The sequence below is a fragment of the Camelus bactrianus genome, chromosome 1, assembly GCF_048773025.1.
Source record: "Camelus bactrianus isolate YW-2024 breed Bactrian camel chromosome 1, ASM4877302v1, whole genome shotgun sequence".
In the NCBI taxonomy this organism is placed as follows: domain Eukaryota; kingdom Metazoa; phylum Chordata; class Mammalia; order Artiodactyla; family Camelidae; genus Camelus; species Camelus bactrianus.
Window position 1 is genome coordinate 96,283,020 of NC_133539.1, and position 23,512 is coordinate 96,306,531.

The 23,512-nt window shown below is 40.7% G+C and overlaps 1 protein-coding gene across 3 annotated transcripts; it reads left to right on the forward strand.

The window, feature by feature from the left end:
- Window positions 1-23,380, forward strand: IGSF10 (immunoglobulin superfamily member 10). Of its 3 annotated transcripts, XM_010951982.3 has the most exons (8): window positions 1-321; window positions 849-1,030; window positions 2,553-2,747; window positions 4,086-4,215; window positions 6,478-6,868; window positions 12,419-16,750; window positions 17,209-18,106; window positions 21,445-23,380. In XM_010951982.3, the coding sequence occupies exons 3-8, from the start codon at window positions 2,554-2,556 to the stop codon at window positions 23,351-23,353; spliced, it is 7,854 nt and encodes a 2,617-aa protein (XP_010950284.2). In that variant the 5' UTR covers window positions 1-321; window positions 849-1,030; window position 2,553; the 3' UTR covers window positions 23,354-23,380. The 3 variants fall into 3 exon arrangements, with proteins under 3 accessions (XP_010950284.2, XP_045370412.2, XP_010950283.2); XM_010951981.3 differs by lacking the exons at window positions 1-321; window positions 849-1,030; window positions 2,553-2,747; ... (1 more) ...; window positions 6,478-6,868; window positions 12,419-16,750 and adding an exon at window positions 18,152-18,219 and having other exon boundaries at window positions 17,749-17,795; XM_045514456.2 differs by lacking the exons at window positions 1-321; window positions 849-1,030; window positions 2,553-2,747; ... (1 more) ...; window positions 6,478-6,868; window positions 12,419-16,750 and having other exon boundaries at window positions 17,690-17,795.
- The last annotated feature ends 132 nt before the right edge of the window (window positions 23,381-23,512 follow it).

The following is a 23,512-nucleotide window of genomic DNA, read 5'->3' on the forward strand; positions in this document are numbered from 1 at the left end:
GAGATCAAAGCTGGCGTGAAGGTGCCATCACTGATACTGCCCTGCCCATGAGCTGGGACATACCAGAAAAGTCCCGGGAATTAGAGAAAGAAGAGGAAATGAGACGGAAAGCGAGCAGGCATCTGCTCGCTCTCAGAAATAAAGAAGAGCCTGGTGTCTATTATCCGTGTGCGGTGGAGCCCCGGCGGCGTCCCCAGACACACAAGTCAACGTCACCCCGCCCCGCCTCCCCTCCCTCGGCTCTGTATAGTCCCTGCGCCCCCGCAGCTGAACGCGGGGCACCGCCGGCGGCTAGAGCTCATTGGTCACCTGGGCGAAGAGGTGAGCGGCTCTGCCAATCCTTTCCGGGGAAGGGAACAGGACGGATACCCGGGCAGGGGCGCAGGGGCGCAGTGGCGAGGGGCTTGGCGTGGGAATGCAGCTAGTCCTGACGCCCGAGCTGGGCAGGGTGTGCAGGGGGTGAAGGTCGGCTGGGGGTGGGGCGATGCGCCGAAGAGGGAGAGGGACTAAAAGCAAAAAGAAAGTCACTTCTTCAGTGACTGATGCTGGGCAAAAGACACACTCTGAGCAAAGATTTATCAGTAGGAAGAAACCCTTATAGAAGGCGTCTATGACAGATTTGCCCAAAAGGTCTAAGTGGGGAGAAACTCCTGCGACTTGGGCGCAAAATAAGTGATATTAATAGTTATATTTAAATGACAATTTTAAGGGGGAATTAAAGCACACTGTTGAGGCAGAAGAAAGGACATTTTAAAACCTCCGCTTTGCTTTTTGTTTCTGTAACAACAAAAGCAATCGTATAGAGGAACACATCTGATTAATGCGAGTCTGGGTTATGTACACTGCAGATGTGGAAGTCCATCCAGGTCTCTCTCCAAAGTATTACTCCTGAGCTGCAAGCCAGAAGACCACGCTATTTGCTCACTTTGGGAGCAGAGAACCTTTCCTTACTCAGGTTTGGATACAGTTTTCCATTTCCTGGGAAGATTTGCAGTCTCTGAGGATTCAGGACCAGGAAAGAAGAGCTCAGGTAATGTCAATTTCTACCTATTTCATTACATAAATTTTCAGGTTTGTTTGTGGGAATCCACTAGCCACTTGTTTTTTGACTTTTGATTCTCTTAAGTAACTCTCTACTGGACATACCCAGAACTATTTTTTTAGCTGAGAAAATTACCTTCAACCTACTGTCCCTTTCTTTGCTTACCTAATGATAAGGTGGAAATGCTGTCTCAAATCATACAACATTAAAAATTTTTGTAACCATTATAGGTATAGTGACAAAAATGATCATGTGATTAATCCTGTATTAAATTTTAATTTGAGCTAAATTCTAATAATTTCATCTGTCTATATGAAGATACAACCAATTCAGCATTCAAGTTATTTTAAGTGTAGTTTATGGCTAAAGGACAGTTGTTGGTAGATTCCAAAAGAAATCTATTCTATTACAAGGAACACTGAGATTTATAAATTATGAAGGTCACTTTTCTTAGGAAAGGGTAATTTCATTACAACCTTTGTATGTTCTGAATTTCAGGCAAAAATTAGGTTTGGATCCCTGGGCTTGCCCCACATTTTGGTAACAGACACCAATTTTTCCAGCAAGTTGAGCATATTTCTTCCCTGGTTATGCTCGCCTACCGCCATGGCAGATGTGAGACGGTGGGAAAGGGACCAAGGAAAGGAGCAGAGGGATGTTCTAAACAGAGCAAAAGCAGATAGCGTCATGCCTGCAAGGGTCAGCGTGGCCCACTGTGGCGCAGGTGCAAGGTTCAAGCCCTCGCTGCCAGTCAGTTACCATTACTTATGGCCATCATTTGGCAGTGAAGTGTCCAATGTGTCTTTTTTGGCAAGGACTTGAAGACATGTTAGAAGATTTATTCTTCCTTTCAGTGGATTATTATATCTCTTAAAAATGTTTTTGAAGGTTTAATAAAATGAAAAACAAACATGTTCAGTGATAAAAATGTTATGAAACTTCATTTGATCATATACACACAGATATATACACAGAAACATACACATCTAATATATGAAAGACAGTAAAATGTTACTGATTGTATCTGGGTAGTGGGAGTATGAGTGATTTTATTTTCTTTATTCCACTTATTTACAGTTTCTAAATTTTTTAGGTTGCACATGTATTTGTTTTATAATCAAGTTTTTAAAAGCTTAGTCTAAAAGAACCAATGTATAAACAGGAAACTAATATGTGTCTATTTCATTTGTCACAGTATATTCATTATTATCTCCAAATTCTCTTTTTGATGAGTCTAAGTAATAGGGATTGCTGCTTTTCATTAAGAAGTGAGGATCTGTAAAAAAGAATTTGCACAATAACAAATACCCACTTGATCACAAAGGTCCACATGAGGCCAGAACACACTGTGGCTTTGTAAAGAGTAAGCTTTACCAGAAAAGCTGTGAATGAAATTGGCCCCTTATGACCTTTCAGGAAGGTGTCCCAGATTACCAGAGTGACTGTGTGTGGTCACACTGGAACTTTGCTCAAACCGTATTTATAACTCTGAGGTGTGATGTTTTTTCAGGATGAAGGTGGAAGGCAGGGGAATCACTAACTTACTGGTCTCCTTTGCTGGGATCTGCCTGGCGGCTGCCCCCGGGGGCAAGGCCTGTCCTCGCCGCTGTGCCTGTTACGTGCCTACAGAGGTGCACTGCACGTTTCGGTACCTGACCTCTATCCCTGACAGCATCCCGCCCAGTGTGGAACGCATCAACTTAGGGTACGTGGGGGCCCTTGATCCCTTCTCAAGGAGGGATTGATTACCCTGGTGACTCATCCCCCAAACACTTGTGACTTTGGGAGATTAACCAGTTATTTTAGCAATATTTCTCTTCTGAAATAAGTGCAAGAGAATCTTAAGCTTGTTAGGGGCAGTAAGAAAATTTTTCCTGATAAACTGTTACTAGGAGAAGAGTTCTCCTAGGACCTGATGTCACACTTGGTAAGTTGAGAGACTCATGATTATAGAAAAGTTTCATTCTGGCTACACGTCTGCTAAACATCTAATACAGCTCCAGCTGAGAATTAAGGATGTATCAGTGGGGAATAACAGGACAACAGGAAGTGTCCTCCTGTATATAAAAGATATGTATGAAAAGTCAGCTGGATTATTTTTAAGGCCCTTGGACTTTTCCCCATACAAACTGACTTACTAAAAATACTTTAAAAATGAATACCTAATTAAATCTGTTAAAAGGCAACTATATTTTAAAGCTGCACGAAAAGCTGTGTGTGTGAATGCACATGCCAGTGGACTTAACATCATTTGACATTAGCACCTACTATGTGCCAAACACAATGATGGTACCAGAGATACAACGATGAACAGGATACAGTGGTCACTAACAGAAGCCGTTGTTAAAGGGAGAGGACAGGTGTACAGTCAGTACAACTTGGTAACTGTAAGAGAGCATATAAAGTGCCCTGGGAACAATCAATAATTCTAATAGCGAACATTCTTCATTGTGTCCTGGCATTGAGTGAAGCACTCTTCATGTATTCATTCATTTAATCCTCCTAACCCCTTTGGAGGAGTCCATTATTTGCATTTTACGGACAAGGAAACTGTGGCACAGAAAGGTTGCTGATTTTACCCAGGGTGGGCACCATTCCCAGATGCCTGAGTTCATAATCGTACCCGAAACCTTTAGCTTCAGAGCCCAGGTTTCTTAACCACTGTTTCATGATGATAAAGTCCGCTTGGAAGAACAAGGGGCCGTGTCATTAGGGAACAGTGTTCACAAATAGAGCCAGAGTCAAGGGCATTCCAACCTGAAAGAATAGCATATGCACAAAGGTTTGAAAATGGGAAGGGATGTGGCATGTTCCTGGAATATGAATGGGGTGACTGTAACTGAGACTGCACAGGTTGGGTAGAGCATTGACCTTCCGTGGCGTCTGATGAATTTCAGTAATATTTCAAGCATTGGATTATCTCCTTACAGCACAGGGGGAAAAGAGGGATTCAGTTTTATGTGTGTGTGTGTGTGTTGGGTTTTTCTTTGACATTTGAACTTTAGTTAACAGACTTATGCCTAGGATGACGTTTTTATTTCAGGTACAACAGTTTGGTTAGATTGATGGAAACGGATTTTTCTGGCCTGAACAAGTTGGAGCTACTAATGCTGCACAGCAATGGCATCCACACAATCCCTGCTAAGACCTTCTCTGACTTGCAGGCCTTGCAGGTGAGGCTGGTGTGGGGAAGGGGCTGGTTAACGAGGCGAGATGTGCCTCCAAAAGCCACCTGTTCCAAGAGAATCCACGTTCTGTAATGTAGTAGACATCAAGAGAAAATGTCAAAAACCTAATTTTTTCAGTGCAACACTATGTGGTATTAGAATAATAAGAAAATTCTGATTTTCTCACACTTCAGGCTCATAGAAAGTAAAAAGAAAAAACAAACCAAAAAAACCCCCCAAAGCCCAGGAATTACTAAACCTTTAAAATGTAACCCTGAAAGGCTACTTCCACTCTTGTTCACCTGGGTACTGAATGTAGTTTCTAAAAATAATTTTCTTTACACAGAAGTTAGCTCTCTATAAGGCAGTAATATACTTTTTTAAGTTTCACTTTATTTATTTATGCATTGCCTGGTTCAAAAAAAAATTAATGTTATGGGGACTTCTAAGAATGCATCAAATAGTGTAAGAATCACCACTCCAGTAGGTGAGGAAGTAAAAGGCAGAAGAAATGTTAGGAACAAGGACAAAGGGAGTGCAGGGAAATGCAGACATAAAGATCAGTATGTGCTGTAGGCAGGACTTGAGGCTTTTGAGAACCTAACTCAATTTATGATGTCTATTAATTTTGTAATAAATTAAAACTACTGTTCAGGAAAAGTACAATCACATCTGATTTTAAACTAGAAAAAAAATATCTCCCAAAGCTCATAAAACAGTGTAATAAAATTAAGTAAGTTCTACCCTTAGATAAAATGCCAGGGTGCAGAGAGCCTTTTCACATCATACCAGGCCTGTGTAAAGCCATAGATTTAAGTCTAGATATGTGATTCTGTTGATTTGGCTTTATCAGACTTTATTTGGAATATATGTCTTCAGAGGACTAGATGGAATACATATCCTTCATGGAATTCACACATACTTGTTTTCTTGACCAGGTTTTCAGTAGATATTGATGAACATTGAGTCTGGTAATATTTGGGGCAAAGCTGTTCCATGTTGCCAATTTAAATTTTCTTTGCTTATTAGGAAACTTGGCATTCCAGAAAAGCATTCTCAACAGAGATGACAGATTAGGTCAAATCAGGAAAATATGATGAGAAATCATTGTTTTTACTAGCATTTCTTTTTCTTTTCTTTTTGGGAGAAAGAACTGGAGAATACTCACACACTATTGAAATATTCAAAAATTATTTTAATTTCAATTCAAAATTGACTATAACTGTATTACTCATAATAGCCAAAAAGTAGGTAACACCCCCAATGTCCATCAACCCATAAGTGGATAAACAGAGTATTTTTCCTATGTACACAATGGAATGCTATTCAGCAATGAGAAGTAATGGAAGGCTGACACATTTTACAGAAGGATTGGTCTTGAAAATATTAGGCTAACTGAAAACAGCCAGGCACAAAGACCACGTATCATATCATTATTTTAAATGCTGAGAAATAGACCTAGAAAACTGCTAACTTTGTTTCTGTGGATTTGCCTAAGAGGAGAGGGGAAATGACTGCTGACGGGTATCAGTTTTTATTTGGGGGTGATGAAAATGTTCTAAAATTAGATGGTGGAGATGGTTGCACAAGTCTGTGAGTATACTAACAGCCACCGACTTACACTGTTTTAAAAGGTAAACTTTATGGCATGTGAATTATATGTCAAAAATGTGAAAGATAAAATCAGTATAATTATGAAAAATTCAGGTTCAAGAAATCTTAAATTGAACTATCTTAAATTTACTTGAAAAAATAAGATACTTTTGTATCTGGTTGAAAATTTCCACAATAGGATTTTTCAAAAGCATACCATTTAAAGAGGTAGAATAATATAGTAAACCCCAGCGTAGCACCACCCAGCTTCAGTAGTTATCAACACATAACAGATCCTATTTGACCTGTACCTCCACCCACTACTGTTCCACTTCACTGCATTGTTTTGAAACAAATCCAAGACACCATAATGTTTCATCTGTAAGTACTTCAATACGTACCTCAAAGTTAAGGAATCTTTTAAAAAATAACCACAATCTCATTATTGTATGTTAAATCATAGCAGTAATTCCTCAGTTATCATCAAATATTCATGAATGTTCTAATTTCCCTCATATTCTTATATTTAATTTACAACTAGTTTGTTTAAGTTAGGATTGAAACCAGGTACACATACTGCATTGGGTTAATCTCAGTGTATGTTTTATTATTGATATAATTTTCCCTTTTGTGATAACTCCTTTGACAAAATAAGCATGTTCTTTTTATTCTTAGGTCTTAAAAATGAGCTATAACAAAGTTCGAAAACTTCAGAAGGACACTTTTTATGGTCTCTGGAGCTTGACACGGTTGCATATGGATCACAACAATATTGAATTTATAAACCCAGAGGTTTTTTATGGACTCACCTCTCTCCGACTGGTACAGTTGGAAGGAAACCAGCTCACTAAGCTCCATCCAGATACATTTGTCTCTTTACGTTACCTCCGGATATTTAAAACATCTTTCATTAAGTACTTATACTTGTCTGATAACTTTCTGAGCTCCCTCCCTCAAGAGGCGGTCTCCTATATGCCTGATCTGGAAAGCCTTTATCTTCACGGGAATCCCTGGACCTGCGACTGTCATTTGAAATGGTTGTCTGACTGGATACAGGAGAAGCCAGGTATCTAGACCGTTTCTTTCGTTGTCCTAATTTAATAGAAGAAATCTGCCTGGAGATGTTTTATGAGTGGGTAGGGAGGCCAAGGTAGTTTAGCTGGAAAGAAAGTGAAGTTTAAATAATAATGCAGTGAGAATGAACTGTCTCAATTCAAGAATGAATTAATCTTTCATTGTTTCAGGTCAACTAGCCTCCTGGCTTTTGGCAAAAGTGGAAATAGAGAAATATGTGCATTACTCTTCCCATGAACCATAAGAATCCTTCCCTCTTATCTTCCTCTTAGTTATTCAGTCAATGCATGTTTTTTGGAGTTCTGTTCAAGGCCCTGTGCTCAGTGGTGGGACTACCGAGAGCTCTGCTCTAACCATGTTTCTGGTGGGACACAGAGAAGCAGCAGTCAGTGTGAAAGGTGCTGTGTCGGGGAAAGTAGGATTTGCCATGAAGGGTTGATTTACAAGTTTCTGGTGTACAGACAGTGATTCATTTATACGTTTATATTATTTTTCATATTTTTTATTATGGGTTGTCACAAGATATTGAATATACTTCGCCATGCTATACAGTAGGACCTTGTTGTTTATCTATTTTGTATACAGTAGTTTGAATCTGCTAATCCCAAACTCCTAATTTATCCCTCCCCACTTTCCCCCTTGATAACTGTAAATTTGTTCTGCAGCAACATGGATGGACCTAGAGATTATCATATTAAGTGAAGTAAGTCAGACAGAGAAAGACAAATATATGATTTCACTTACATGCGGAATCTAAAAAAATGACACAAATGTAAATGGAGCAGCCACTGACTGCTCAGCACTCACCCTCCTGGGAAGCCTGGCTGCTCCTCTGCTTCTGAATAATCATTTCACCACTTCCCCAGCTTGTCCACACTTCAATCTTCAATGGGTAACATTCATTATATTTATTAAATGTCTGTTGCCTTTCCTATGTCTAATTTATCTATCTCAATCCCCTAGAATGTGCCTAGAGCATATTGGTACTGAGTAATTTTCGTTAAACTAAGCTTTTATTAAATAGCCATCTTGCTGGTGACAACAAACAAGTCCACGAGCCACTTATGGTCTTAACTGTGTGATATATGTGTGTATATGTATGTGACATATATATGTGTGTATGTGTATGTATAAATGAGCCAAACCCATTAGGGCTAACATTTCTCAGTGTGTCTAAATAATCAAATATCCTTTGAGATGCCTTAAGGATCATTCTATGAGACTCATGAATCAGTCACATCAACTTCTGTTTTGAAATTTTTTTCATCTACTCCAAGAGGTTGACACTTTCTCTTACCTTCCGTTGCCTCACTTGGCACTCCCTTCGCACGCATCTCAGGAGTCAGGTGCAACGCAGCTTCATCTATTTGTGGGTATTTTCCGTTCTTAGGTTTGGCAAAGCCCTAGGTGTTGCTTTTGTATGAAATATGAATTTGTGACTATTTCTCTGACAAACATTTGTTTCACAATTTTAAATTTGTCTTACTGCTGTTTCCAAGCCTGCCTGTATACATAATAACTTCTTATTTTAATGCCAAAGCAAAATGTAATTTTAATGAAAAACACTTTAAGCGGCAAACTTAATATATGTAATGCCAACAGCGCATGTAACTCAGTTGAAGAGAAAACAATGTGGATAAATGGCTATGACAGTACTTGTGTGTGTGCAGGCAGTGATAGCTATATCAAGACTGCCAGCGGGTCATCTGCTACTGAAAATGCCTTCAGTTGTAAGACACATCTTAATTTGTAAGTTAAAATGTGGAAGAAATAGGCTCTCAGATTTAGACTGTCCTTTCTTCTTCCAATCTTTCCTGACCGTCCACTGGCCAGGACTAGGAACATACAGATGAAGAGTACTGAACAGTATGGGGCTTAGTCTTGTGCGAGACAGACAGCTAGACAAGTCATTCTACTAGTGGGTGGGGAGGGCTAGGAAGAAGTGGAAGGTACCAGGAGAACACAAAGCAGGGAGCCCGCGCAGCAGCAGTGCTCTTGCGGCTGGGTCGTGGAGGAGCTAAGCAGCTAGGCAGTGATGGAAGAGGGTGTGTCAGACAGCGAGTGCATTGGAAGTACGAGGAGTAGCCTCCGGCGGAGCCTGATAGGGCATGGCGGGGCTGAGGAATGGAAGGCACTTCTGCGGGAATGGAACCTAGTGTGATGGAGAGAATGGAAAGAACGTGATCAGATTTGCATCTGAGGTAAAATACCTGATGTCCAGGGCCTAGCAATAATCAAACCAAGATGTGAGTCTAATTCTGTGATGAGGTTTAATTAAGCCAGGAGTCCGTCATGTTCCTTGCAATAGCAGGGCCTGAGCCCAGGGTACTGGTTAAGTGGGTGGTTGAGAAGAGCCTCTCATGAGCGCTCACAGAGGTTTGCAGGTTTGCAGGCTTGCCAGCTACCTCCTCTGTGTAAGTTGAGACTTTAAAATGTGCTGAAGAATGCTGAGTAGCCAGATACGTGTAGCATTACCTGTCGCACTAAGTGCACAGGTGGGAAGGTGATTTGACCCTGTCCAGCCACTGTAGCAAATGAAATCTTCTAAGTAGTGCAGTGCTTCTTTTAAATGCTGTGTCTAATGCATGATATGGGAGCTACTACATGGAACAGCGTGGAAGTCCCTGGCTGCATTTTGTAAGGTAAAATCCTCTACCTCTTATCAAGTATTTCAGTGACCAGTCATTTTAAATCGTTTCACCAGAGCAGTATATTTAAATGAATGGGGACATGATATCTGAAATGCCTGAAAGAGGAGGTTTCTATGATTTGGAAAGGCTTAGGATGCTTCTTGAGTTAAAAGACTTTTCAGGCTTCTGACTTCACCAAAACGGCAGACCTTTAATGGGCTGCCCTGTTGCTTGGGCACAATGTTCTTCCTTCCCCATCAAAACTGATCCTCCTCCAGTGAGTCTGTCTCAACCAATCCAGTTACCAAACTTAAGACTGTGTCTCCCTACACTCTTCTCAATCACCCTCTGTGTTCAACCACATCTTCATTCTTATTGGTTCTACCAGCTTCATTATCTCCTGTATCCATCTCATCCTCTTCATCCTGTTGTATTACATATGTTAAGTTTGCCACTTAAAATGTTATTACACCCTACTTTGGCATTAAAATAAGAAGTTATTATGTATATAGGAAGACCTGGAAACAGAGCAGGAGAACATAAATTTAATATTTATGAAACAAATGTTTGTCAGCAAAATGGCCACAAATCCATATTTCACAGAAAAGCAACACGTAGAGCTTTATGGAACCTAAGAATGGAAGGTACCTACAACTAGATGAAGCTGTGTTACACCTGACTACTGAGGTATGGCAAATGAAGGTATGAGAACCTCTTGGCCTTTCTTTTGTTGATGTGGTGTATCATGTTGACTGACTTGCATATGTTGAATCATCCTTGTGTCCCTGGGGTGAACCCAACTTGATCATGGTGTATAATCTTTTTTGTGTTGTTGGATTCTGTTTGCTAATATTTTGTCGAGAATTTTTTGCATCTATATTCAACAATATTGGCCTGTAATATTCTCTTTTGATGGTGGCTTTGGTATCAGGGTGATGGTGGCTTCATAGAATGAGTTTGGGAATATTCCCTCCTCTTCAGTCTTTTGGAAGAGTTTGAGAAGGATCAGTACGAGCTCTTCTTTTGTATATTTGGTAGAATTCCCCAGTGAAGCCATCTGGTCCTGGATTTTTGTTTACAGGTAAGTTTTTATTTCATTTCTAGTGATCAGTCTGTTCAAATTAATCTGTTTCTTCTTGATTCAGTTTTGGTGGACTGTATGTTTCCAGAAACTTGTCCATTTCTTCTAGGTTGTCCAATTTGTTGCCATATAGTTGTTCATTGTATTCTTATGGTTTTTGGTATTTCTGTGATGTTGGTTGTAATTTTTCCATTTTCCTTTCTTATTTTATCTCTCTTTTCTTCTTGGTGAGCCTGGCCAGAGGTTTGTCAATTTTGTTTACTATTTCAAAAACCCAGCTCTTGGTTTGATTCTTATGTATTTATTATTTCTTTCCTTCTGCTGACTTTAGGTATTGTTAGTTCTTTTTTTCTAATTCTTTAGGTGGTAGATTAGGTTATTTGTGATTGTTCTTGTTTTTTTTTTTTTTTTTTTTTTGAGGAAGACCTGTATCGCTGTCAACTTCCCTCTTAGGACTGTTTTTGCTGCATCCCATAAATTTTGTGTCATTGTGGTCAGAATAGATGCTTGAAATAATTTCTATCCTCTTAAATTTCTTGAGGCTTCTTTTGTATCTGAATGTGGTCTATCCTAGAGAATGTTCCATGCAAACTTGAAAAGAATGGATATTCTGGTTTTTTGGACTGTGATGTCCTAAAAGTATCAACTAAGTCCAACTGTTCTATTATGTCATTTAGTATCTCCATTGCCTTATTGATTTCCTGTCTAGAACATCTATCCAGTGATGTTAGTGAGGTGTTAAAGTCTACTATTATTGTGTCCCCATTTCAATTTCTCCCTTTATGTCTGTTAGTATTTGTTTTATATATTTAGGTGCTCCTGTATTGGGTGCATATATGTTAATGAGTGTAATATTCTCTTCATTATATATTGCTCCTTTGATCATTATATATTGTCCTCTTTTATCTTTCTTTATGGCCTTTTTTTAAAGTCTATTTTGTCTGATTTGAGTATTGCTACCCCTGCTTTCTTGTCACTTCCATTTGCATGAAATATCTTTTTTTATCCTCTCACTTTGAATCTGTGTGTCCGTCACTCAGTCTCTTGTGGGCAGCATATAGGTAGGCTCTTGTTTTATTATCTCTTGGGATAGATGAAAGAAATTTCAAAGTAGAAGTTGATGTGACTGATTAAATCTCGTAGAATGATCATAAGGCATTTCAGTCAAAAGAGAACACTTGATTATTTAGACATGACAGAAATGTTGGCCCTAATGGGTTTGGCTAATTATTATGCACACGCACAATTAAGACCATAAGTGAATGGTGGACTCATTTGGTATTCACCATCAAAAGGCTGACTTGCAACTAAGCTAGACCAGGCCAAGATACGGTATCATTCATTCATGGCTCTTTCGGTAATAGAGAGAAACTTGGGATTTTCATTATGTCCAAGGACTTATAAATGGTAATTTATCAAACAGGTTATCTCTTCAAGGACAGCAAAGTTCTCTGAGTCTTAAAACATTAAAATGGAGAAACAGAACTAAATAACAGATAAATTAATAAAAGGTGACAAACATAAGCATATCATTTAGTTTCCTTAGATAAGGAAACTAACCAATATTTACTGAGTGCCAAATGTATATCAGTGCTTTCTAGGCATGGGAAATACAGCAGTGAACCAACCAAAATCATTGTGCTTATGGATATAATATTATGACTGGGTATATAGACAATATCACTTTTACAAATCAACCCAAAGACAAAAAAAAAGTAGGAGACTTTCTATCGAACACTAAAATTTTCTAATTGTTTTAAATTCTATCAAAAGCTATTTATCCAAAATGTTCAAATGTTTATTCATAAAGCCCAACTGTCCTCTTTTCTAGACATAATAAAATGCAAAAAAGACAGAAGTCCCTCAAATCCTCAGCAGTGTCCACTCTGCATGAACCCCGGGACCTCTAAAGGGAAGCCGTTGGTTATAGTCCCAGCTGCAGCCTTCCTGTGTACCAAGCCAACCATTGACCCCTCCCTGAAACTGAAGAGCCTGACTGTTTCGGAAGACAGCAGTTCTGTGTCCATCTCTCCCCAAGATTTCATGGCACCCTTCGGCTCCCTCACTTTGAATATGACAGACCAGTCTGGAAATGAAGCTAACATGGTCTGCAGTATCCCAAAACCCTCAATGACATCATCCATTGTATTCACTGAAGAAAATGACCACGTCATGCTAAATGCATCATTTGCAACATTTCTGGCATGTCACCTAGATTACAGTCACATTCAGCCAGTGTGGCAAGTTCTGGCTTTGTACAGCGACTCTCCTCTGATACTAGAAAGGAGCCACTTGCTCACTGAAACACCACAGCTCTGCTACAAATATAAACAGGTGGTACTGAAGCCTGAAAACATCTTTACCAACATAGAGGCTGATCTCAGAGCAGATCCCCCTTGGTTAATGCAAGACCAAATCTCCTTGCAGCTAAACAGAACTGCCACCACACTCGGTACATTGCAGATCCAGTACTCGAGCAATGCTCACATCACTTTACCGAGGGAAGAGATGAGGCCAGAGAAACATAAATGGACCATGATTTCCAGGGATAACAGTACTAAGCTGGAACACACTGTTTTGGTTGGTGGGACCATTGACCTAGACTGCCCAGGCCAAGGAGACCCTCCCCCACATTTGGAGTGGCTTCTGGCTGATGGAAGTAAAGTGAGAGCCCCGTATGTTAGTGAGGATGGGCGGATCCTGATAGACAAAAGTGGAAAACTGGAACTCCAGATGGCTGATAGTTTTGACACAGGCGTGTACCACTGCATAAGCACCAATTACAATGATGCAGACATCCTCACCTACAGGATTACTGTGGTAGAGCCCTACATAGAAGCTGATCAGGAAAATGGGGCTCACCATACAGTTTTCATTGGTGAAACACTTGACCTTCCATGCCATTCTACTGGTACCCCAGATGCCTCTGTTAGCTGGGTTCTTCCCGGAAACACTGTGCTCCACCAGTCCTCAAGAGATAAACAAGTTCTTCACAATGGCACACTAAAAATACCACAGGTCAGTCAGAAAGATCAGGGTTATTATTGGTGTGTAGCAGCCAACCCATCAGGGGTTGATTTTTTAATTAACCAAGTTTCAGTCAAAACAAAAGGTCAAAGGCCAGTGGAGCATAATACAGAAATAGATGGATCTGGACTTGATGAGCCCAGTCCCACTGCTCAGCTTAAGGACCCACCTGCTGCACAGCTCCCCACATCTTCTCCAACGGGAGCTGAGGCTGGAAAACAAATCTTGAATGCAAATAAGAAGTATAAACACAGGGTGTTAACACACCAGCGGCGTGGACAGTCAACTAGCCAACGTTTCAGGGAGCACAGGAGGCAGTTCCCTCCCTCTGCCCGGAAAGTTGACCCACAGCACTGGGCAGCACTTTTGGAGAAAGCTAAAAAGACCACCACGCCAGAGAAGGGAGAAAGTACCACAGCAAAGCCATCTCCACCAATCACCCAACTCCTGGAAATACCTGGTGAGGAAGTAGACTCCTCAGGCATGCTCCTTCCAGATGAGGAAGCTTCGGTCCTGGCAACAAAAACTCCCAACATTGTAGCAAGGACAGTGACTGTTGATTCCAGAAAATTACCTGATAGCCCCGTGACAAGTGCTGGCCCTGAAGTCTCCCCAATTGTGAGTCCCCAGATACTACCACCTGAAAACCCAACAGATTTCAGACCATCTACTACTATTAAAACTAGAGCCATGTCCAACAAGATAAACCCAACCACATCAAGCAAAATGCAAGGCACAGCCAGCCAGAATTTGTCTACTGTCTTTGCTCTACGATCTGAAGCAACTCAGTTTCAGAATGTTGATTATGTGGGGACAAAAGAGCATTTGCAGAGTGCACCCCCAATAACTGGGGGGGCTACGATCAAAGATGTCCATATCAAAATGCTTACTAGTGCTAACAGCAAAGCTGACATATTTTTAGCGTCATTCAATGCCACGAACAGTCATCAGACATCTGTACCAAGAGTCGGCAAACCCAGGAGCAATCACTCCCATTCTCACATTACTCAAAAACTTAGCATCTCTAAGCTCCCTTCGGGCCCATACACTGCTGCTCATTCTCAGTTACAGATTCCTAGAAATAGTACAATTAATATGCCACTGTCCAGACGCTTTGGAAGACGGAGGAAAATTTGGAACAGGGGGCGAATTATCAGCCCATATAGAACTCCGATTCTCCGACAGCATAGATACAGCTTTGTGAGGCCAACATTGAGAGGTTCTTCTGAAGAAAAGACTACTCCACTTTCAGCCACAGAGCTCAATGTGGGATGCCCATCCTGTTCTCCCCGAGAGGGACTCACCACTATTGCAGCAGCACTGCCTTTTCCAAGTTCTCCCCCCATCACCCTCCCCAAAGCTGAAATTGCCAGAGTCTCAGCAGAAGAATCTACAACTCCAGTCCACAATCCATCATTACTATTTGAGAACAAACCAAATGTAGGTGTTGAGAAAACAACACCCACAATAAAATATTTCAGCGCTGAAAGTACCCAAGTGACTCCAACTAGTGCAGTCATGACTCGTGCCCCAACAGTCAGATCTATGGAAAAAATTCGTATGACAAATACTAGTTACCCAAGCGAGTCTAACACGAGTGAAGCTAAAGGAGACTCAGTGATTGTATCGCCACTTCCAGGTCCCACCATCAAGCCACCCTTGCCTACTACTATAGCCATTACAAGATTTTTAAGAAGGAAAATTCCCTGGTATCAGATATTTGTAAATAACCGTATCCAAAAAGAAAAGCTAAAGAATCAGCATAAATTCGGTTCCCAAAAAAGCACAGACACGGTGCTTCCTAAAATAGCTCCTGCTTTACCCACAGATAAAGTTTCCGCCTTCCATTCCACAACACTCTCAGCAAGTGTGATGCAAAGTCCACCCATAACATCAGCTGCAACTCATCACAGTACCAGTAAAACACACAGTCCTGGGGGGAGCCAAACAGTGAAGGAGCTGCCCTTCCTACCCGGTTACCCTGCACCTCCTGGTGCCTTAAGTGAAGAATCAAGTACAAATTTCCTATCAATGCAAACAGCCACACTGACAACTGGTCCTACCACCCCTGCATCTGTCATTATCAACAAAACCCAAATAGCCAGACCCAGAGCACAAAAAGGACAAGGGGAAAAGGAGCCTCTGAAGAACAGGAATGACCCAAACACCTCTCCCAGCCAGACTTCTGGGTTCATTACATCCACCACTGTGACACCTCCTGTTCTAACCGCAGCTGAAACTTCAACCAAGCCCACTGTGTCTGCTTTTACTCATTCCCCTGTAGACAACATAAAAGAAATGTCAAGCACAACCGGTCTTCATCCAAGACCCTTTAATCTGACAGGTGTAATTGAAGAACCACCCCAGGAAAGTACTCAGACTTTGACCAGCACAGCTGCTTCTGAAACCGCTTTGTCCAGCAAACCACATCAGAGTACCACGCCTGTCATCAGACGTGCATCCATGCCACCATTCCTAAGCACCAGTGCCACTTCAGTGCCAATTCCCACCTCCCCTCCCTTGAGTAACCAAAGTCAAGTTACTGACAATCTGACAACTCCCATTTTCAGGATGAGGACAAGTACAATGGTTGAGCCACATGAATCTTCAAGGTACAATGCTAATCCACAGCAGTCAGCAGCAGCATCTCCCAAAACTCACCCAGATGCCACACTCACCATTGGAACCACCTACGTTATTGACTCCATTCTGTTACATTCTACTCCTATGCCGGCACTAATAACAGTTAAACCACAGAATTCTAAGTTGACTCCCTCTCTCTGGTCAGAAAACCACTTTTGGCGCAAGTCACACCCAGAAATTGCCGGAAAAGGCAAAAAGCCAGTTGTGAGCGTACTGCCTGCTCCAGGTTTGCCAGAGGACACCACTCATGCATCAAATTGGGATATACAGAAGAATGCAAAAAAAAGTACCTTTGATAAGACATCAGTTCAAAAAACAACAACTTCCAAACTCCTTCCCCTTGACTCTTTGTCTAGGAATATATTTGAAAGACCCAGGATCATTGGAGGAAAAGCAGCAAGTTTTACTGTTCCTGCTAACTCAGATGCCTTTCTTCCTTGTGAGGCTGTTGGAAATCCCAAGCCTACTATCCACTGGACCAGAGTCTCATCAGGTATTTGAAACTTTCTTTACAGCCAGTCTTCCTTAGTTACAAAACAAAATACTGTTATGTTTCAGGGTTACATCGCCAAAGTATCAACATGAACATGACATTTATCTAAGACACAAAAACCATTAATACCCTCGTTTGATACATGCATGGTGTTTTGCTCAATAGAAGGTTTTAAAACATATGTTAAGGCTGTTTTTTTTTGAAATGCTTTGAAAGCAGATCAAAGAAATGTTTGAAAAAGAGAGAGTGGTCCTTGTGTTGAACCATCTGGCTTTTATATTAACATTGTGGGGATAAAAAAAATCCAGAAATAATTTTAGCAATCTGAAGACTCGGATGTATTTGTTCCCAGTAGCCTAACAAAAAGATAGCCTTCCTCTTGAGACTTCCATGTTATCTATCTGTTTTCTGTCTAAACTTTGATGACCTATGCCTATAAATTTCTTTCTTCTTATCAGGACTTGATTTGTCTAAAAGGAAACAGAATAGCAGGTTCCAGGTGCTCCCCAATGGCACCCTGTCCATACAGAGGGTGGACATTCAGGACCGTGGACAGTACCTGTGCTCAGCATCCAATCCTTTTGGCACAGATCGCCTTCATGTCACCTTGTCCGTGGTTTCCTATCCCCCCAGGATCCTGGAGAGACGTACTAAAGACATCACAGTCCATTCTGGAAGTACGGTGGAACTGAAGTGCAGGGCTGAAGGTAGGCCAAGCCCTACGATTTCCTGGATTCTTGCAAACCAAACAGTGGTCTCCGAATCATCCGAGGGGAATCGGCAGGCCCTGGTGACATCTGATGGAACGCTGCTCATCCACTTTATCAGCATTTACGACCGGGGCTTCTACAAGTGCGTGGCCAGCAACCCGGTGGGCCAGGACTCACTGCTGGTTAAAATACAAGTCGTTGCAGCCCCGCCTGTTATTCTAGAGCAAAAGAGGCAAGTTGTTGCAGGGACTTGGGGTGGAAGCTTGAAACTGCCCTGTACTGTAAAAGGAACTCCTCAGCCCACCGTTCACTGGGTCCTCTCTGATGGCACTGAGGTGAGACCATTAGAATTGATCGATTCCAAGTTCTTATTTTCAAATGGGACTCTGTTTATAAGAAACGTAGCCTCTTCAGACAGGGGCACTTACGAATGCATTGCTACCAGCTCCACTGGTTCGGAAAGAAGGGTGGTAATTCTTACAGTGGAGGAGCAAGAGACCATCCCCAGGATAGAATTTGCATCCCAGAAATGGATGGAGGTGAATTTAGGGGACAAATTACTACTGAACTGCTCAGCCACTGGGGAACCAAAACCAAAAATAATCTGGAGGCTACCATCTAAGGCTGTCGTCGACCAGTGGCACAGGTAAACCATACCTTTGTGTTGAGATTATCTTCTTTATCTATTTAGCTGTACAACTTCTGAAGTGGAAAATGTGATACCGTGAGGCTAGCAGCACACAGACTCTGCACATAAAAGTAAGTTTTTCTAAAGAGACCTAATCCTTTCAAGAGTAATAGAAAATAATATAAATTATATAAAAACCAATCTTTTCATATGCCTAACTCTAAGGGCCAACTTCTTACTGAGTTTATGTAATTAAAAAGAATAAAAATCTCATTTGCTCCCATAATAGTGACAGTTTTAAAATGGCAACTGTGTAAATGTACTCAATCTCTCTCTCCAAAACTAAGAAGGGATTTTGTAATGCAGTCAAGGTTCTGAAGAGACGTACTTCATTATTTCACTCTTCAGAGTCTCCTACTGAACATTTTAAATTTTAGAACAATCTGTACTTAACTTATTCTACCCTAAAATTGCAAAACACTTTATGAAAGGTCACAGCATTGAGGCCTCCACGAGGTGAAATGTATTTAGGACCACCATCACTCTGACCGTGTCAGACACATATATACACACGCTCTCTAGTATGTTCTGTTATGGGCATATTCATCTTGATTTTTATCTGTTTTCTCTATAGACTAATCTTATAAATTATAATTATTACTTTTCAAAGATTATGTAATATTTGCCATTTGCATGCAGTGATTTTTCATATGACAGAAAACATGGGGGTGAGCATTTCCATTTTATGTATCTATTTATTAATAGAAAACATACATGTAGGAAAAGTTATACATAATATGAATTTATGCTTAGAATATTTTTCTAGTGTCAAACTATAAGTAATGGATATAGTTAATGATTTAACTTGTGATCTTTAACTCCAAAGTAAATGTTAATTTTCAGGTTTTTCAAATAAGTCATCAAAACTGCCTGACTAAATGTTAAAATTGAAATTAATTTAGATTTAAGATTTAAAAATGCTGAGTTATGAAATGTAAATTTCAGAAGTCATGTTTATGCTTGTTAGCTAGCTACTATACATATGCCCATTTATGGCATCAAATATTTTCAATGGCTTACCAGTCTTTGTATTTAATATTATAATTATAGTCATTATAAGCATTCAGCATTAATGCTGAATGCCACTTCTTTTCTGAAATTAATGCATCTAAAAAAAAATTCTATAGCACATGCTGGCGATTCTCGTTTACCCAGAAACTGCTCATTATTCTGTGTAATTTTGAATACAGTTTCACTACCCATGCAGAAACCAATGCAAGAAAAAAAAGCCTACTTGTCAGCTGAACTAAAAATAGCCTTTTCTGGGTATTTTTTTTTTTTTTTAACCATCTCAACTCAGCACTAGTGACCTACCTCCACAACTTTTAATATAACTTTTGTGACCTATGCTTCAGCACAGCATTTGTGTTTTCTCTGCTTCAGAACTTTGCTTCTCATGACCTGGGAGCTTGTTACAAGAGGAGAACTTCAGGCTGCACCTCAGATAGGCTGAATCAGAATCTGCACTTTAAAAAGATCCCCAGGTTAATCACATGCACAATAAAGTCCAGGAAGTGCTGCTTTAAAAGACTGCAGATGCTTGCCTGTGCATTAATCTTCATAAACAGTTCTTTCCTCTACTCAGGGAAAACACTTTCAAAAGTAAATTTCCTCTTAAAAATACCACTTTATAAAAGGAAACAGCTATAGTTCTGTCTCTTTTTATATATTACAACTTCAGATGCATCAGGTTTTTGGGTGGGGGACGGTATTTTTTTAAGTCACTGGCTTTCAAAGGATTGTCTGCTCAACCAAGAACATTAGCATCAGTTGAGAACTTGAATCCAATATATGTTTTAACAAGCAATCTGTGTTCTTAAACAGGTGAATTTAGTGCGCACTCAAGTTTGAGACCAGTTCCAAAACTTAATTAAGCAGTGGGTTCCTGGATATCAGAAACTCTGAACAGTGAAACCAGGAAATATGCATCTTAAATTCTGATGCAGGTAATGAGGGAACCGCATTGAGAACAAAGATTTAGAGCAGTGGTTCTCAGACTTTGCTGCACATAAGAATCATTTGGACTAAGAGTCCTGATACCAAGGTCACACTCCACGCCAATTAAGTCAGCAATTCTGGAGGTGGGACCCAGGCACCAGTACTATTTCATACAAATGATTTTAATGTGCACCTGGGTTTGAGAAACAGTGCTCTTACAAAACATTAGGAAAGGATGACAGCAGATGGCAGTGTAGCATGGTGAAAAGAGCAAGGTACTGAGTCTCTCTAAATACCAGTTTTTTTCAGCTGTATAGTGGGGGAACTACCTAAAGATTAAAAAGTAAATGTAAAGGCCCTGGTAAGTTTCCTTTCCCTTCATTAAGTGCATCTATTATGATCATCTTTCCTTGGTTTATATGCCAGACAAATTCTTTTCAGGCTTGAAGAAAAAAATAAGTAAAAAGAACATCGGCACTTGTAAGTTGTCCTAGAACATTCTTCCTACTTACAGTATGTTTGTTGGAAGATAAAAAAAAAAATGCCTTGAGGCTGTTTGACTTGTTTAGCAGTTATGCTTTGTAAGGTCATCCACACTTTTCCCTCTTGTTTCTCTGATCAGCTCATGTTGCCAAAAAATTAGAAGAGAAACAAATGGGTGTTTTTGATTGCGTTTTTAGCACTTAAGTTTCCACTAGTCTTGGAAAAACTAGATTGTTTTACTAGGAAAGATCTGCCATCTGGTGGTTCAAAATGGTAATGGCAGGCTGTGTAGTGGCTTCAGAGAGAAAAATGGTGTTCATGCGGTTCAATACGATGCAGAGACCAGAGTCACTTCACAGCTGCCTGCAAAGGACACATGCTGTGGCAAGCTTCTAACGAGGCTTACCTTGGCATTTTATCACCAAATAACTAATTGTTTAGTTACTAACATCTCCTTAAAAAGTACAATCCAGTATCTTTTCTGAGCAAGTAAATTTGTGTAGAATTTCTTTACTGATGTATATCACAAAATGATCATTTGATATGTAAAGTGGTCAAGACAGTCATAGGTCTAGGAAATGGTATTTCTCACATTCTCCTCACGGTTAAAATGTTGTTTTTTTCTAATAGCCATGCAAAGGAGATTCATTTGAAGTCCATCTAAGAAATACTACTTGTTTGCACTAAATTACACCTATTCAGTTAATTTCATCTTTCAGAACAGCTTAAGAGACAGTTAATAAGCCAGTACTGATTTTAATTTCATTGCAGCAGTTTAAGAAAATGTCCATATGCTAACCCTACATAAATGAGACAATTTCCCTGCCCCTTGCTAACAGCCGCACACTGAAATCAGTCTCTTTTTTCCCCCTCAGAATGGGCAGCCGAATCCGCGTCTATCCGAATGGATCCCTGTCTATTGGATCAGTGACAGAAAAAGATGGTGGGGAGTACTTGTGTGCGGCAAGAAACAAAATGGGGGATGATCTGATCCTGATGCGCGTCAGCCTAAGACGGAGACCTGCCAAAATTGACCACAAGCAACATTTTAAAAAGCAAGTGTTTCACGGGAAAGACTTCCAAGTCGATTGCAAGGCTTCTGGCTCACCAGTGCCCGCGATATCCTGGAGTTTGCCCGATGGGACGATGATCAACAACGCCATGCAGGCTGACGACAGTGGCCACAGGACCAGAAGGTTCACACTCTTTGACAATGGAACCTTATACTTCAACAGAGTTGGGATGGCAGAAGAAGGAGATTACACTTGCTATGCCCAGAACACGCTAGGGAAGGATGAGATGAAAGTCCACTTAACGGTAGTAACAGCTGCCCCACGGATCCAGCAGGGTCACAAGACCAGCACGAGAGTCAGGGCTGGAGACACAGCCGTCTTTGACTGTGAGGTCACTGGGGAACCCAAGCCAAAAATATTTTGGTTGCTGCCTTCCAATGACATGATTTCATTCTCCAGAGACAGGTACACGTTTCACACCAACGGGTCTTTGTCCATCAACAAAGTGAAACTGCTCGATTCTGGAGAGTATGTCTGTGTGGCCCGAAATCCTGGTGGGGATGACACCAAAATGTACAAACTAGACGTAGTCTCCAAGCCTCCATTAATCAATGGTCTGTATACAAACAAAACTGTCATTAAAGCCACGGCTGTGAGGCATTCTAAGAAACACTTTGACTGCAGAGCCGAAGGGACACCGTCTCCTCAAATCATGTGGATCATGCCAGACAATATTTTCCTCACGGCTCCATACTACGGAAGCAGAATCACAGTCCATAACAATGGAACCTTGGAAATTAGGAATGTGAGGCTTTCGGATTCAGCCGAGTTTATCTGTGTGGCTCGGAACGAAGGCGGAGAGAGCGTGCTAGTGGTGCAGTTAGAAGTACTGGAAATGCTGAGAAGACCGACCTTCAGAAATCCATTTAATGAAAAAATAGTTGCCCCTCTTGGAAAGGCCACAGCGTTGAATTGCTCTGTTGTTGGAAACCCACCACCTGAAATAATCTGGATTTTACCAAATGGCACACAGTTTTCCAATGGACCACAAAATTCTCAGCATCTGATAGCAAGCAACGGGTCACTTATCATTTATAAAACAAGTCGGGACGACGCAGGAAAGTACCGGTGTGCAGCCAGAAATAAAGTTGGCTACATTGAGAAGCTAATCGTATTGGAAATTGGCCAGAAGCCAGTTATTCTCACTTACACACCAGGAACAGTTTACTGTATCAGTGGAGACTCTGTATCATTGCACTGCGTCGCTGATGGAAGCCCCAAGCCAAATATCAAATGGACTGTACCAAGTAGTTACGTAATAGACAGGCCTCAAATTAATGGCAAATACATACTGCATGAAAACGGCACATTAGTCATCAAAGACACAACAGCTTATGACAGAGGAAACTATATTTGTAAAGCTCAAAATAGTGTTGGCCACGCACTGATTACTGTTCCAGTAATGGTTGTCGCCTACCCTCCACGAATTACAAATCGCCTACCCAGGAGCATCCTCACAAGGACAGGAGTGGCTGTTCAGCTCCACTGTGTTGCTCTGGGAGTCCCCAAGCCTGAAATCACTTGGGAGATGCCTGACCACTCCCCGTTCTCAGCGGCAAACAAAGTGAGGACACACGGAATTCCGCCTTTTCCCCCACGAGGTACTCTAGTCATTCAAAATCCACAAACCTCGGATTCAGGGATATACAAATGCACAGCAAAGAATTCACTTGGAAGTGATTATGCAACAACGTATATTCAAGTCATCTGACTTAAAACTGCTTGAAAAAAGCCAACATCTGTACAGAATTTATTTTTTGGAAGAAGTTTAATCAAAGGCAGCCATAGGCATGTAAATGAATTTGAATACATTTATAATATTAAATTTATAATAGACATGCAAAAAAAACAGGACTTGTAAATAAATGCA